This window comes from Colletotrichum higginsianum, chromosome 2 (assembly GCF_001672515.1).
Source record: "Colletotrichum higginsianum IMI 349063 chromosome 2, whole genome shotgun sequence".
Classification (NCBI taxonomy): Eukaryota; Fungi; Ascomycota; class Sordariomycetes; order Glomerellales; family Glomerellaceae; genus Colletotrichum; species Colletotrichum higginsianum.
In genome coordinates, this window is record NC_030955.1 from 99918 (window position 1) to 112775 (window position 12858).

General features: G+C 52.1%; 6 protein-coding genes across 6 annotated transcripts; 4 read left to right on the plus strand and 2 right to left on the minus strand.

The window, feature by feature from the left end:
* Positions 1–65: 65 nt before the first annotated feature.
* On the plus strand, positions 66–2151 carry CH63R_01801 (Alternative sulfate transporter; the record flags this gene model as incomplete). Its single annotated transcript, XM_018296776.1, has 12 exons — positions 66–184; positions 241–309; positions 359–461; positions 514–593; positions 650–721; positions 780–923; positions 986–1037; positions 1104–1304; positions 1360–1547; positions 1616–1679; positions 1736–1820; positions 1880–2151. The coding sequence occupies 12 exons, from the start codon at positions 66–68 to the stop codon at positions 2149–2151; spliced, it is 1449 nt and encodes a 482-aa protein (XP_018161592.1).
* A 413-nt stretch (positions 2152–2564) lies between these two features.
* CH63R_01802 (uncharacterized protein) lies at positions 2565–4061 on the minus strand (the record flags this gene model as incomplete). Its single annotated transcript, XM_018296777.1, has 1 exon — positions 2565–4061. The coding sequence occupies one exon, from the start codon at positions 4059–4061 to the stop codon at positions 2565–2567; it is 1497 nt and encodes a 498-aa protein (XP_018161593.1).
* A 2726-nt stretch (positions 4062–6787) lies between these two features.
* Positions 6788–7913, plus strand: CH63R_01803 (Carbonic anhydrase; the record flags this gene model as incomplete). Its single annotated transcript, XM_018296778.1, has 3 exons — positions 6788–7403; positions 7457–7631; positions 7691–7913. The coding sequence occupies 3 exons, from the start codon at positions 6788–6790 to the stop codon at positions 7911–7913; spliced, it is 1014 nt and encodes a 337-aa protein (XP_018161594.1).
* Positions 7914–8362: 449 nt separating this feature from the next.
* CH63R_01804 (Bet V I allergen) lies at positions 8363–8896 on the minus strand (the record flags this gene model as incomplete). The annotated part of the gene is made up of 1 exon (XM_018296779.1): positions 8363–8896. One exon carries the CDS (start codon positions 8894–8896, stop codon positions 8363–8365), a length of 534 nt encoding a protein of 177 aa, XP_018161595.1.
* A 420-nt stretch (positions 8897–9316) lies between these two features.
* CH63R_01805 (Duf218 domain protein) lies at positions 9317–10357 on the plus strand (the record flags this gene model as incomplete). Its single annotated transcript, XM_018296780.1, has 2 exons — positions 9317–9570; positions 9631–10357. The coding sequence occupies 2 exons, from the start codon at positions 9317–9319 to the stop codon at positions 10355–10357; spliced, it is 981 nt and encodes a 326-aa protein (XP_018161596.1).
* A 1021-nt stretch (positions 10358–11378) lies between these two features.
* CH63R_01806 (Amino acid transporter) lies at positions 11379–12629 on the plus strand (the record flags this gene model as incomplete). The annotated part of the gene is made up of 5 exons (XM_018296781.1): positions 11379–11470; positions 11529–11691; positions 11770–11855; positions 11924–12254; positions 12309–12629. 5 exons carry the CDS (start codon positions 11379–11381, stop codon positions 12627–12629), a joined length of 993 nt encoding a protein of 330 aa, XP_018161597.1.
* Positions 12630–12858: the final 229 nt, after the last annotated feature.

The following is a 12858-nucleotide window of genomic DNA, read 5'->3' on the forward strand; positions in this document are numbered from 1 at the left end:
TCTCTTGCATTACACTCAACTTGAGTTGAGCCACAGAACCTATCTGCTTCACTGAGTTTTTGAACATGGCCGCCGTAGACGAGAAGCATGTCAAAGCTCTGGCTGAGAGTCCGGGCAGTCAAACCGATGGCGACCATCCCGAGATCGATTGGTCACCCGAGGAAGAGCAGCGTCTAGTCCGGAAGTACGTCGCGCTTTTGTTTCGCCCAGGTGACTTGGACTGACATCGATGCATGACAGAGTCGATCTCCTCATCATGCCGCTTCTAATTCTTGCCTTCTTTGCCCTACAACTCGACCGCGGAAATATGTAAGCGTTCCTGTCAGCTCTTGCAAATGATAATCTAACGAAGAAATAGTGGCAACGCATTGACGGACTACTTTCTCCGGGACGTTGGCATAACTCAGAACCAGTTCAACGTTGGTCAGCAGTTGTTGTCTGCGGGTATCGTCATTCTTGAGGTGTGTAACGGAAACTTTGAGTGGCTTATATAACAGCAACATTAACTTTGAGTCTTTTTACAAGATCCCCAGCAACTTGATTCTTTACAGAATCGGACCGACACTCTGGATAGGTGGCCAAATCGTGGCATGGTAAGGCGACCCGACGCTGGGCAATCAACAGTTGTTGAATGATAACACGTACTTAGGGGCTTGGTTGCGACATTTCAAGCTTTTCAGAAGGGTCTTGGCCCGTTCATGGCCACTCGACTGCTCCTCGGGTATGTCTTCGGTCTCTACGATTCCACACCAGCCGACTGTTGCTGACATGAAGTGTAGTTTGTGTGAAGCTGGTTTCATTCCAGCTGCGCTCTTCACCATGACGCGATGGTATAAGAAAGACGAGACTAGCAAGCGGTTCTCGTGGTTTTTCATTGGCAACATGCTTGCTGCCGCCTGCTCGGGGCTTATTGCCTATGGAATGTAAGTCCAAGTCGAAGAACTAGCCAGCCGAGTTCCCTCTAATGATTGATTCGTATCTATAGTCTGCATATGAGAGGTGTAGCTGGCCTTGCCGGATGGCAATGGCTCTTTCTGGTACGTCAAGCATGTCAAGTCTAAAAGACCACAGGCGAAGTAACGATGGCTGATGTTATGTATTAGCTCGAAGGCATTTTCACCGTGCTGGTCGGAATTGCGTTCTTTCTTTGCTTTCCCAACCAAGTCAACAACCCAGTTTCCCTGACCGGGATTCGATACTTCACGGAGCGCGAAGCCGAGATCCTCTACAAGAGAATCATGATTGACGACCCCTCCAAGGCTCATGCCAAACGCTCAGTCAGCTGGCCTGAGTTGAGATCAGCTGTACGTGAGACGGCTGGATTCCCGATTGCTCAAAATGCTGACGACCAATCTCTAGTTGACCAACTGGAGACTCATTCCACACGTCATTTTCACAATTTGTGGTCTTGCGCCGTCGTCTACCTTGGGGTCCTATGCTCCGTCGCTCGTTAACTCCATGGGGTTCGAGAGACTGCAGTCAAATGCCATGGTATCCATCGGCTCCTGGCTGCTGCTCCCCATCAACTTGCTTTGGGGGTTTACTGCGTGAGTGCCTGTTCAGCCAAGACGTAGCTGGTCAAAACAAAACACATTCGGCTGACTTTATATGGCAGCGACAAAACGGGAGTTCGTGGCCCATGGGTGTTCCTGGGACTGTTCATCTTCTGGGGCTTCAACGTAAGTCGACCATGCCGGTCAGTTCTTGGCGGGGCTACTCAGCTAACAATGCGCAGCTTGGCAACATGTTGCTGATTGATGCTGACCGTAACAAGCGTTTCGCCATGTTGACCCTATCAACCGCTTTCTCGTTCCCTTGGCGTAAGTTCATTTTCCCATCACAAAACACGACGGTACATGCCGCTGACACGACCATCTAGACCCGGTCAACGGCGCTTGGGTGTCAGCCAATGCCAAGTCGGCGGGTGAACGTTCCATCACGATGGCGATCCTCATTATGGCGGCCAACTGTTCGGGGATTGTCGGTAAGCAGCTGTTTAGGGAGGAAGATGCCCCAAAGTATCGCAAAGGTTGGACCATCATCACTGGCCTCACGACTGCTGCGGTGGCCTGTAGCATCTGGGCCAATGCTCAGTACTACATCCTCAACAAGCGAAGGCTGAGCCGGACGGGTCTGTCGTATCAATACTGACGGGTATGCTTGCAATGCGTTGGGTTGTTAATAGTCAAAGTAGGAGGATCCAGGAGGGCAGGTTGGCCTGACCAACGCGCAAAACGGACAAACAAATTGGAAGCCAAGCAAAAACTTAAACGCAGTTACACTCTTGGCAATCGTGTCTATATTAGCTCTGGAGAGCACGACGATGGAACCGCCACATTAGAATTCAAGGGGGTTTGCTGAAGGCAATGTTATGCTTTGAAAAAAAATAGTCCGCGGGCACGGAGCCGGCGAGCTTACCTGAATCGTGCAGTCCCTGAAGCGGGCGCAGAGTAAAACGATCTACACTTGACAGCAGAGTCATGGCCCGGAAACGTGCGTATCGTATTCAAGGTGAGTCTTGCAAGTCACCGCGGACCAAACTGGTGCCTCTTAGCAGGCGGTAGTTAACGAGTTTCTTCCCGTGCGGTTTCTATCAGATTCTCACGACTAGTCATTGGCTCCGGTCTCCAGACCGCGCCTTGTGTGTGAAGCAAAATCTCGGCGTCCATCGCCTGCAGTACGTCTCGGTAGCGGTCGGCGACCGACTGGGGGTAGTCGGCGAGGTCCGGTATCGTCCATTGATCGTAGCAAGCCCCGTGAGTGTTGGCTGCAAAGTAGGCCCCGTGATGTCGGATGAAAAGGTAGCAGAGATAGCAAAAGTACTTGGATGCGCCGAGGCATCTCGGCTTATGCCAAGGACCGTATGGCTTCTCCAAATCGTGATGAATAGTCAGGATGATCTCAGCGTGCACGTGGGTTGACTTTGCCCAAGGTTGGTAGGCCAAGGCGGGACTGAGAGGCACTGCCTCGAACGGAGGCAGAAAGAGAAGCTCCACGCGACCAAAAAGCGTTGGGTGAGATTGGGATAGCCTTGTCAAGGTTTGACAAATGCGGTAATAAGCTGCTATCTTCTCGAGCTGACGTAGCGTTTTGAGACAGGCCAGAATTTGAGTTGTCGCCCTGCCGGCCTGCAAGCGCTGAAGATAGGTTGCGACGGAGGGCGAAATGCAAAGGTCGTAGGTGGATCGCACTATCTCGACAAGCTTCTCATGGTCGTTCGCCTCGGACTCAAAAGCTTCCAGCAGGTTCGCCATGGCCAAGAGCTGGTCTTGGAGCTGCGCCCTCGCGGCTGCTTCTTTTTTGGTGTAGAGAAATTGGACGCGATGGACAAGGTTTGCGAAATCGGCATACAGGGGTTTCTTGTGGGTTCGGGAGAGGTATACGGGTTTCTTCCATTTGGCTGAGCGAAGGCGGTTCAGGAGACGGTTGTGGTGATGCCGGACCACCGCATCCAGAAGGCCAGGAAGTGTCTTGGCGGGCGGCACGGCCACAAGGAGATGGAAAAGGGAGCGGAGAAAGGCTTGCGAACCCGGCTCGATGGCGTCGACGGAGGCGATGGCGACCCTGAGCCCTGCAATTTGCGGCGGTCCATTTCCCCGATGGCCAGCTCGACTTTCCTGAACGGTGGTAGCAGCAACGGACTGCGCCCCTTCTCCGACAGCAACGAGGTATGCGATGTCGTCCGCTAGACGTTGTTCGTCGGCCAGTGTCAGCTGGCGGGGACGAAGATGGATGTGATGGTCATGAGAGTCTCGGTAGTTGTCGCGCGCTCCCCCAGTCGCGTCATCTGCGTGCACTTTACCATGTGCTCCCGCTTCCCCATTTGCAACAGCGGTTGAGGCAACGTCGGCGGGTAGAACATCAGGCGAAGGGGGTGGAGGTGGGAACGCTTGGGCATCGACAGGCACAGCATTGGTCAGCTTCTCCAAATCCACGACATGTTGGCGGAAGACACTCTCGGGAAGGTCCCGCCAAATGGACGTCGTGGGCGAAGCAGTGACAGTCGGACGGGGTCGAATGGATACTGTCGAATCCAGTGTTTCGGCGGGGGAGGGCGACATGGATGATGGCTCAGGCGAAAATGGAACAGCAGAGGACGGTATCGATCGATGGGTATGGTATGGTGGTGTGGTTGATTGGTGTGGCGAAGCGAGTGTTGTCTGACTGAAACAAGGGTTTGGTTGGCCCAGTGGCGTGGGCGTTTGGAGTCCTGGACTCGGCTTGGAGGTGAGATAGTCCGCCAAGCTAGGACGGTTTTGGAGAGTAGAAAATGGAGAATGTGAACTGTGGAATGGAGGGAGGTTGGAGATCGGAGCAGGGAGAAGCGGGATGGGGAGGTGAGGAAAAAGAAGAAGAAAAAAAAAGAAAAAAAAGGAAATTTGGAAGAACTCAAAATTCTGGACTCCTGCAGGTCGGTCCACCCGCTTCCACCACCCACCCACACACACACACACACCGTCCCATGTTCCATCCATCCATCCACCCTTTCCTTTGATAGCCGAGTCGAGGCATTTCGCCAGCCAGCCCGCCCACCTTTCGTCTTCGTTCAGCCGTCCCAAATCCTGAGTGCCAAGACCAAGGGATTCGGCAAATCGCCTGCATTACTCTGTGCATTCCGTTTCCATAGCTTGGTCGTACACGAGGCGGATACGCGGAGTGAGGGACGGGACAGTGGATGAACCTCGTGCTCATGACACGAGTAGATGGGATGAACGAGGATGAGACGAATCCGCGATAGCGTATATCTGATCGGTGATCCGTCCTGGTGCGCTGAAGCGGAACTGCACCATGTTGATGGACAGTACAGTTGAGGTGAGGTGAGAGGAAAGCCTGCTCTTGCCCCCCCCCCCCCCTCCCAAAGATTTTGCCAGCTCAAGCGTGGTCTGAAGGCGCTGGCACCAGCAGACACCGACAGTCCGCAGTCCGACAGAGAGCAAGGGATGCCAATGAGCGGCGGGCGTGCCGAGAGACGTTGGCTTCCCTTTTGCCGACTCGATCAGCCAACCGTCCGAACCCACTACGGGCCACCGGACGGAGCCCGAGGAAGAATACAAGCAAATGGTCAAGCGTCAGATGTGCCGGCGGGTTCCTGTTCCAAGGTGTCGGTACGCCCGCTCCAAGCACTCGAGAATCGGTGGCACCATGCCTGAAGGAGAAAGTTGGGCCTCTCCCCAGGTCTTGGGGAGCCTTGGTGTCTCTTGGAAAACTCTTGGAATTCTCTTGGGCAACGGAGGAGTCGCCGCACCTATATCTTCGCCAAGTCGAATTATCTGTTGTCGTTAGAATGGGCTCCGCGGGCTTGGCACCATTTAACATGAGGGGAACTTGGGCCAAAGTCGGCAGATGCGGGGTTCTAGGCTAATTACCATGATCACAAAAGGGGAGAAAATCAGTTTTACACCACGGTGGACCAAGGGAGAAGGTAATGCCTCCCCTGCCGTTGCTAGACCTCGGAGACAACTAATCAGAGAGAGTAGAATAGTCGAGCGGATGGATACAGACACTGGTGGGCTGTGTATTCGTATCCCCCCCCCCCCCCGAAATACGCTGGCCTCGATGATCGAGCGACCCTCCCTCAGTCTTGGCTCACCTAGGGGCCTAGTCATTTCTTCGTCTTGCTAGTCCAATCAAAAGGGGCTACAGTCAAATCCAGGCGCATGGCTCATCTGGGCCCTAAACTTTATCTTGACCAGCATCAACCACGCAAAGCCCGGTCTGTACCTGTAGACGCGCCTACGCGGATTGCTTAGGCCTAACGGATACCCTGTGGTGAATTTCTCGACTCACAACGTACCAAGTAAACAGCCAATTGGGGTCTACGATGTACTTACAGGTAGATTGCACCCCTAGAGCCCCTGGCCCCTGATCCTTGGCGTCAGCGCCGTCGTGTCATGACGCCGCAAATCTCACCTGTCACGGGCTGCCAGGAACTCAAGCTTTCCTTTCCCTTTTTCCTCTGCTCCTGCTGCCATCCCCCTTCCATGCCATGGGCAGCGTCGTCACGTTCGACGCTGCAGGTTGAGACGACCTTACTTGGAAGGCAGGAGGCGGCCAAAGGCACATCCCAGCCGGGGATCGCCTATTCCTGACGATGTTTGACCGAAATTGACGAGATTGTGGCTACTGGAACCGCGAGTCAGCCACACAGGGAGAAGTTCCGGCGCCGAAGGTCGGTCCATTGTAGTAGCCCTGAGGGAGGGTATCCCTCATTCTGCTTCCTCTTGGCCGCCCTCGACTGTCATCTACCGCACCGTTTGACCAGGCCAAGGCTTTAAGTCCGCTCAGCAGCGCGGGATGTGGTGTTCTCGCCAGCGGCGGGGAATCTGACCTCCGCAGGCAACAGGTGTCGCCCTGCCGCCAAGCGCTCGCCAATTTGACTTTCCGGCGACAACCTGTTTCGGCCAATCTTTCGGGGTGCGTTAGTGACAGCGTCTGGACTCCCCATGACCGGCGGGCCTCACGTCCGACCGTGGAGAGAACCCCATCCGTTCTTGTGATGATGTGTTGGCCATATCAGCTCCTGACTCTTATCCCTGCTGGCTACCACCCCCATGCATTGTTGACGATTAATCATTGCCAAGCACGTGGTCGCAAAGAGGTCTGCTCCCCTATACTCCGTACCTTAGCACTCGACTAACAGATGGTCTGGTAACCTCTCAAAGGGGGCTTAGAAGTAAGCGGATTTGACCAGGTAAACCTGCCAAGACGTTGCTTTCAACCAAGATATGTCCTATCATGACTCCATGAAATTAATATCGCATCTCAAAGTCATAGCTTCCCGCCCATTATGATTGTCTCCCACTCTCTAGGGTTGGTGTATATCTACCTCCATATCTGCCACGCTTTGTTGTCCCATCGTGAAGTTCACACTCAGCTCATCATCAAGCACCAGTCATTCTTTTGCCTTTTCCTACAACCCTTCGCTCACTCTAAACACTTTGATTTCACAATGAAGTCTGCCGCCATTTTTTCCCTGGTCCCTGCCGCTGCGGCCTTCTGCCACCACGGCACAAACCTTTACAAGAGGGACCAGCTCTTCCAGAGAGCTGACGGAGCCTTTGGGTTCGATGCCCTCAACGGCCCCCTGAACTGGCAATCCCTCACTGCCGACAACGTCGCCTGTGCCGTGGGCAAGAACCAGTCTCCCATCAACGTTCAGGAGTCCAACACCAAGCAGGTTCAGGGTTCAACCATCACCTTTACCCCGGAGGAGCACCCCTACGGCGCCACGCTTGAGAACCTGAATGGCTTCCTCGAGGTTCGGGCCAATGGCACCATGGAGAACGGTGGATTGACCTACAGCCTGCGTCAATTTCACTTCCACACTCCCAGCGAGCATCGCATCAACGGAGAGCACTTCCCTCTGGAGGTCCACTTCGTCTGGGAAGCTGAAGTCGGCAACGGTTAGTTGACAGAATCGTGCAATGCTAGACAAGCAATCTAACCAAAGATGCAGGCTCTTCCCTCGCCGTGGTTGGATTCCCCATTGAGGTCGCTGAGACGTCCAACCCTCTTCTGGCTTCTGTTTTCAAGAACATTGACCAAGTCACCGCGGTCGGATCTCATGCCGCGACTGGTCCTTTGGACTTCGCGAGCCTTGCCGACCACCTTTCGAAGAACATCATCTACCAGTAAGTTCGGACGAGGACATACCCCCCATTAGTGGCTCTGAAACTGATCTCTTCAAAAGGTACTCTGGCTCCCTCACTACCCCCCCTTGCACCGAAGCCATTGCGTGGAACGTGGTTAGAACACCCATCCCCATCGACATCGCCACATACCTGAAGGCCAAGAGCATCATGAAGTACAACGCTCGCTTTACCCAGAACAGCCCGGGCGAGATCAACCTCTTGGAGAACGCCTACCAGAGCCTCAAGAAGATCCTTGGAGACAACCAAGGTAAGAGCTACTAGATTCACTAGGATATCTTTTCAATGATACCTCTTCCTGTTTTACAATGCATATGAACGGCCCAGCCTCGAGTCGTTGACTCGTAGAGTTGCTCTGTGAAGCTGGCAAAGTAGAAGTGCATGCTCGAGGGGGGAACAACACCCAAGTGAGACAAAAGGCGGTCGCTAAACTTGGGTTCTTTCACAGATCCTGGTGCTGGAAGCCCGTGCAAGAAGGGCAAGAAGGGCGGACGCCGAGAATAATGTGTCACATTTTTCTATCCAACCACAATGGAGAATCCTCCACCGCCTACAAAGTACATATACTGGGACCGTCCCTACCCCTTTGCAGACAGATTTTCCGCACGTCTCCTGTCCCTGTGCTTTTCAGTGCTCTCCAGCATCACCAGGCGACCAACCATCCAGTATTTGCTTTATGCAGTTTTTGCTTTCAAAAGATTAGCCCCTCCTTCTTAATCCTTCAAATAGCATGGTTGAATCGTACCGACTTGAATTTTCTTCTCAATGGCATCGATACACCCAGTGAACATCTCCTCTAATGTTCCCGCCAGAATGGGTTTGAAACTTGGCTCAGTCCAATCCGATTGACCCGACCAGCTGAAGCGGGTTTGATTGTCTCCGACAGCAGATAACTGCAATGTGCCGCGGGGGTTGGTCGTGTTAGGAACGCCATCCATAATGAGATATGAAATAGTGTGCGTTTTCGGGTCTGCAATTTCTAGCTTCTCATGGACAACCGTGCCAGTATCGAAAGTCAAAGCCCGGATGGATCCAATCCCGAACCCCTCCAGACTGGACTGAACGACTCCGGGAAACCAAAGTTTTTCGGAGCCGAATGCGGCAATGATTGCCCAAACTTCAGCGACGGGTACGTCGATGACCTTGACAATTTCAACGGTCTTGTCGTTTTCCATAATGTCGGCAAGCTCGGAGACTTCGGTGATGGTAACACAGGTGGCGTTACTAGAAGTAATTACCCCCATCATGCTGTTTTGGGACCCTTTTTAAAGCCTCTTAAAGCCGGCGGGATACGATAGCTGCTTATTGATCAGCTAAGCCTCCTTCGATGGCCGCGGGATGCGACATCGATGCCCACGTATCTTACACTCTAACGTTCAAGAACCTTACAAACCGTCTAATCCTAAGAATAGCTTCCTTCACATTTGACATTGTCCCAGCTTCAAAGCGCACGCGTTCAGCTTTCTGCTCCCCTAGGACGTACCCGGCACAGACAGCTCCTTGATTACTCTTCAACCGCGGCCGAGTCGGAAATACCGGATATACCAAATCCGGCTTAGTGCATTACTGCAAACTCCCGTCATCAACCTCGACGTTCTCTCCGCTCCGCATCAAATGAGATTGGCGAAACCATCTAAGCCTCACCAATACTAGTGTTTGGCGTCGCAATGGCAGAAGAGGCAGCAAGTGCAGTTAACGCGCTGGCGGCATTTCTAGCTCATGAGCAGATTTCAGATGTTGAAGAGCTGAATCGCGTCTTTCGATCCCTCCCGCACACCAACAGCAACATTGGAAAAGGGCAGCGCCTGCCTAGCCCTACCGATGCTATCGTCTTCTGCGCGTCTTCAGTGCTATCGTTAGCTGATAGTGTTTTCTCCGCACTTTCCAAAGTATCTCCCCAGTCCAGCACGAAGCTTGATTTGTGAGTGTGGTCTCTCCGAGAATGGAGTCTGAGTTTGTGGGCTGACCATTACGCTGCTAGACAAGGAAGAAACACAGTGCTAGTTTTATGCGGCGGCATCGGGCATTCGACGCCATTCTTATACGACGCAATAGCAAAGCATGAAGTGTATAACGCTGTCGCCAAAGATGCTCAAGGAAAAGCCGAATCACGCGTCCTGCAGTTAATCGCGGAACGTTGGTTTGGCATCCAAGTCCAAGAGATAGGATCCGAGGGGGCAATGATCTGCCCAGATGACACGAACAGACTGTTGGTTGTTGTTGAGGACCAATCCACTAATTGCGGTGGCAATGCACTGGAATCTCGAAGAGTGCTGGAAGCGTGTGGAGTTTATACGCCCCGGTCGATCATTGTTGTCCAGGACCCGACAATGTCACGGCGGACCGTTGCGACGTTCGAGAAGGAGTACCAACAGGGGAGTACCGTCATGCCCCGTGTGATGAACTGGCCGACTTTCACTCCCGAAGTGAAGGTCGGAGATTTCGTTGAAAATTCAGGGGGGATCGATGTACTAAGTCAACTCACCTACGTCAACAATCATCCCGGGAACAGCTTCATCTCGGGCTTGTGGGGCATGGAACGTTTCGTGGACCTGCTTTTAGGGGAAATACCTCGTCTACGAAACGATACACACGGATATGGGCCCAAGGGAAAAGGATTCATTGTTCATGTCGATATCCCAGAGAGAATTGAGCATGCATGGAAAGTTTTACATGAAATATTTGGAGAATGGACTCGAAACCGATAGAAGACGCAGGTGTAGGTAAAAAGCATCCTGCTCGTTACTTGACAGTAATTTCTAAGACGAACCCTTTGCTAGTGTCTGCGGACTATGAGACTTACAGTATGTTGGGGTTAGATAATTACGACCGTGCAGGCTCTACTGCTTGTGTAATTCTGTCATGTTTCTTGAATCACAGGATTCTCCATCGCGAGATTCAGGCTGCCCCCCCCCCCCCTTCTCTGCATAACAAAGATCTAGCTGTTTGCATAGTTGTGTAGGTTGCAATACCTGCTGTGGCAAAAGACTTTCCCGCGGCTCGGCTATCGGCAGGAGGCTCTTGGCTTTAAATGCGACAGGTCACAATTCCGCCCAGTTTTCCAGAAGACGATACAGGATTTGTCACCACACACTCCCTGCCCCATATTTAGCGTAGTTTGCATGTAAGCTTATCTGGAAGGCATCATCGGCCTAGATGTTCTCTTTGAGAAAATGGTGGGTAAAGCTCCCCTGGAGCAGGCAGGCCCAGATCGCTCTGTGGCCTCGAGGTTACAATATTGACCTTGGACTCATCCACAGCCATTGCCATGGTCAGAAGGAACACCTTCTAGAAAGAAGCATCGGCCCGAGCCTATATCTCCACAGCTGATTAGTTTATCTGTGGGCTGCTTAGACATACTCCGTTCAGGTAGCATCTATTGGCTGCTTGGTAGAGCACAAGGAGTCGCCGAGAAAGTCCAGGCAAGCATAGAAGCGCTGTGATCATGAGAAGATGGAGTTTGATCCGTTACTAAGCTTCAACGGCTGCTTCGGAAGCTATTGCAGTACACAGAAATGGAGATATTGCAGTTTTGGGAGCGGAGCTGAGCAATAACTATCAGGACCCCCATTGGTATCGAACTACATCAAAGACCACCCTCATTCCAACTCTCTCCGAACTTCTTTCCCACAGATCCATCTCTCGTGAACAACCTCCCAGCACATTCATTAGCAAAGAGACCCTTCTATCATTCACAGTCAGATCGAAGTCATTGCTACAGTTCCCGCAATGGCTAAGCTTATCACAGCTGTGGCAATCTATCTGTGGGGTTTTCAGGCCGTCTCAGCTGCCTGCACCAATCCGACACAGCGAAAGCCATGGTAGGACACAGACAGATCTTTTCTACTGATATTGATGTGGCTAATCAAACGTCGATAGGAACGTTTTGAGCATCGCTGAGAAGGCTGAGTACATCAACTCAACACTTTGCCTGATGGACCCAGCACAAGCACCATCGAAAACACAATATGCTGGTTCCAGAACCCGCTGGGACGAGCTTCAGGTCGCCCAAATAGCTCAGGTCCAGTTCATTCATGGCGTTGTAAGGTCACCTTTCTTTTGGTGTAAGACAACAGTGATTAGAAAGCATTATGGCTAACAACTTCGATTTCCTATACAGGGTGCATTCCTCCCGTGGCATCGTTGGTTCATGACGGTTCATGAGAACCTACTTCGGCAAGAGTGTGGTTACAAAGGTCCAATCCCGTAAGTAAAACTCCTGACAGCTCTCGGACGGAAGTTCAAAAAATGGAGTGGCTCACTAATAGTTTTAGTTACTGGAATGAACAAGAAGACCAGGCTGCTGGACCTCTTACAGCTGCTAGTATCTGGGGAACAGATCCTGCGGCCTCCTTCGGAACCGGTCTTACGCACCAAGATGGATGTATTGCCGACGGCCCGTTTACAGGTGTTCGATACGATGTAAACATTCAGCTTGAACGGGGCGCTGAGAAATGCCTGGCCTATGACTTGAAACAAGCACAATTCGATCTTGTTTCTCAAGAAATCGTCGACGCCTGTTACTCTCTTAACAGTTACGAGGACTTCAACAACTGTCTCGGTGGTACACCTCATACCTCTGGACACTATGCTATTGGCGGTACCGTAAGTCTTCCTTCACCACGCGTATAAGACCGACCAAACTGAAAATGATTTTAGATGGATGATGTCTCTCTCTCCCCTGCTGATCCTCTGTTCTTTATGCATCACACCAATCTGGACCGTCTTTGGTGGCAATGGCAGAGCAAAGACGTTTCCCGCCTCACTGATATTGGTGGAAGGAATGTTGCTGTTGGTGGTCTTCTCGTGCAGGCCCAGCCAAAGAGTTTGCCTGTAGAGGCGTTTGCACCGTTCTTTGAGGACGGTGGCAACGTAACGACTCTGGGTCACATTATGTGGATGGCGGGCACTGCTGACAACATTACTATTGGGGAGGTCATGGATATAAATAGCGATGCGATTTGTGTTGAGTACCTATAAATGGGTACCAAACTCTGGACTGCTTTCATCGATGGTCATCGGCCAGGAGGAAAAAAGCAGGGTCCACTTCAAAGCCTTCACAAACAATTTTTAATATATTAGAGTGACATTCTCCGTTGTTCATTCCGCCACCCTTGATGACTGATAAGATCGAAGCTAACGGTTCTCGGGAGTCAGGATCCGCGATGCCTTTGCTGGTCTCTCGATCCAAGAGGTCAATGCTAAGTGT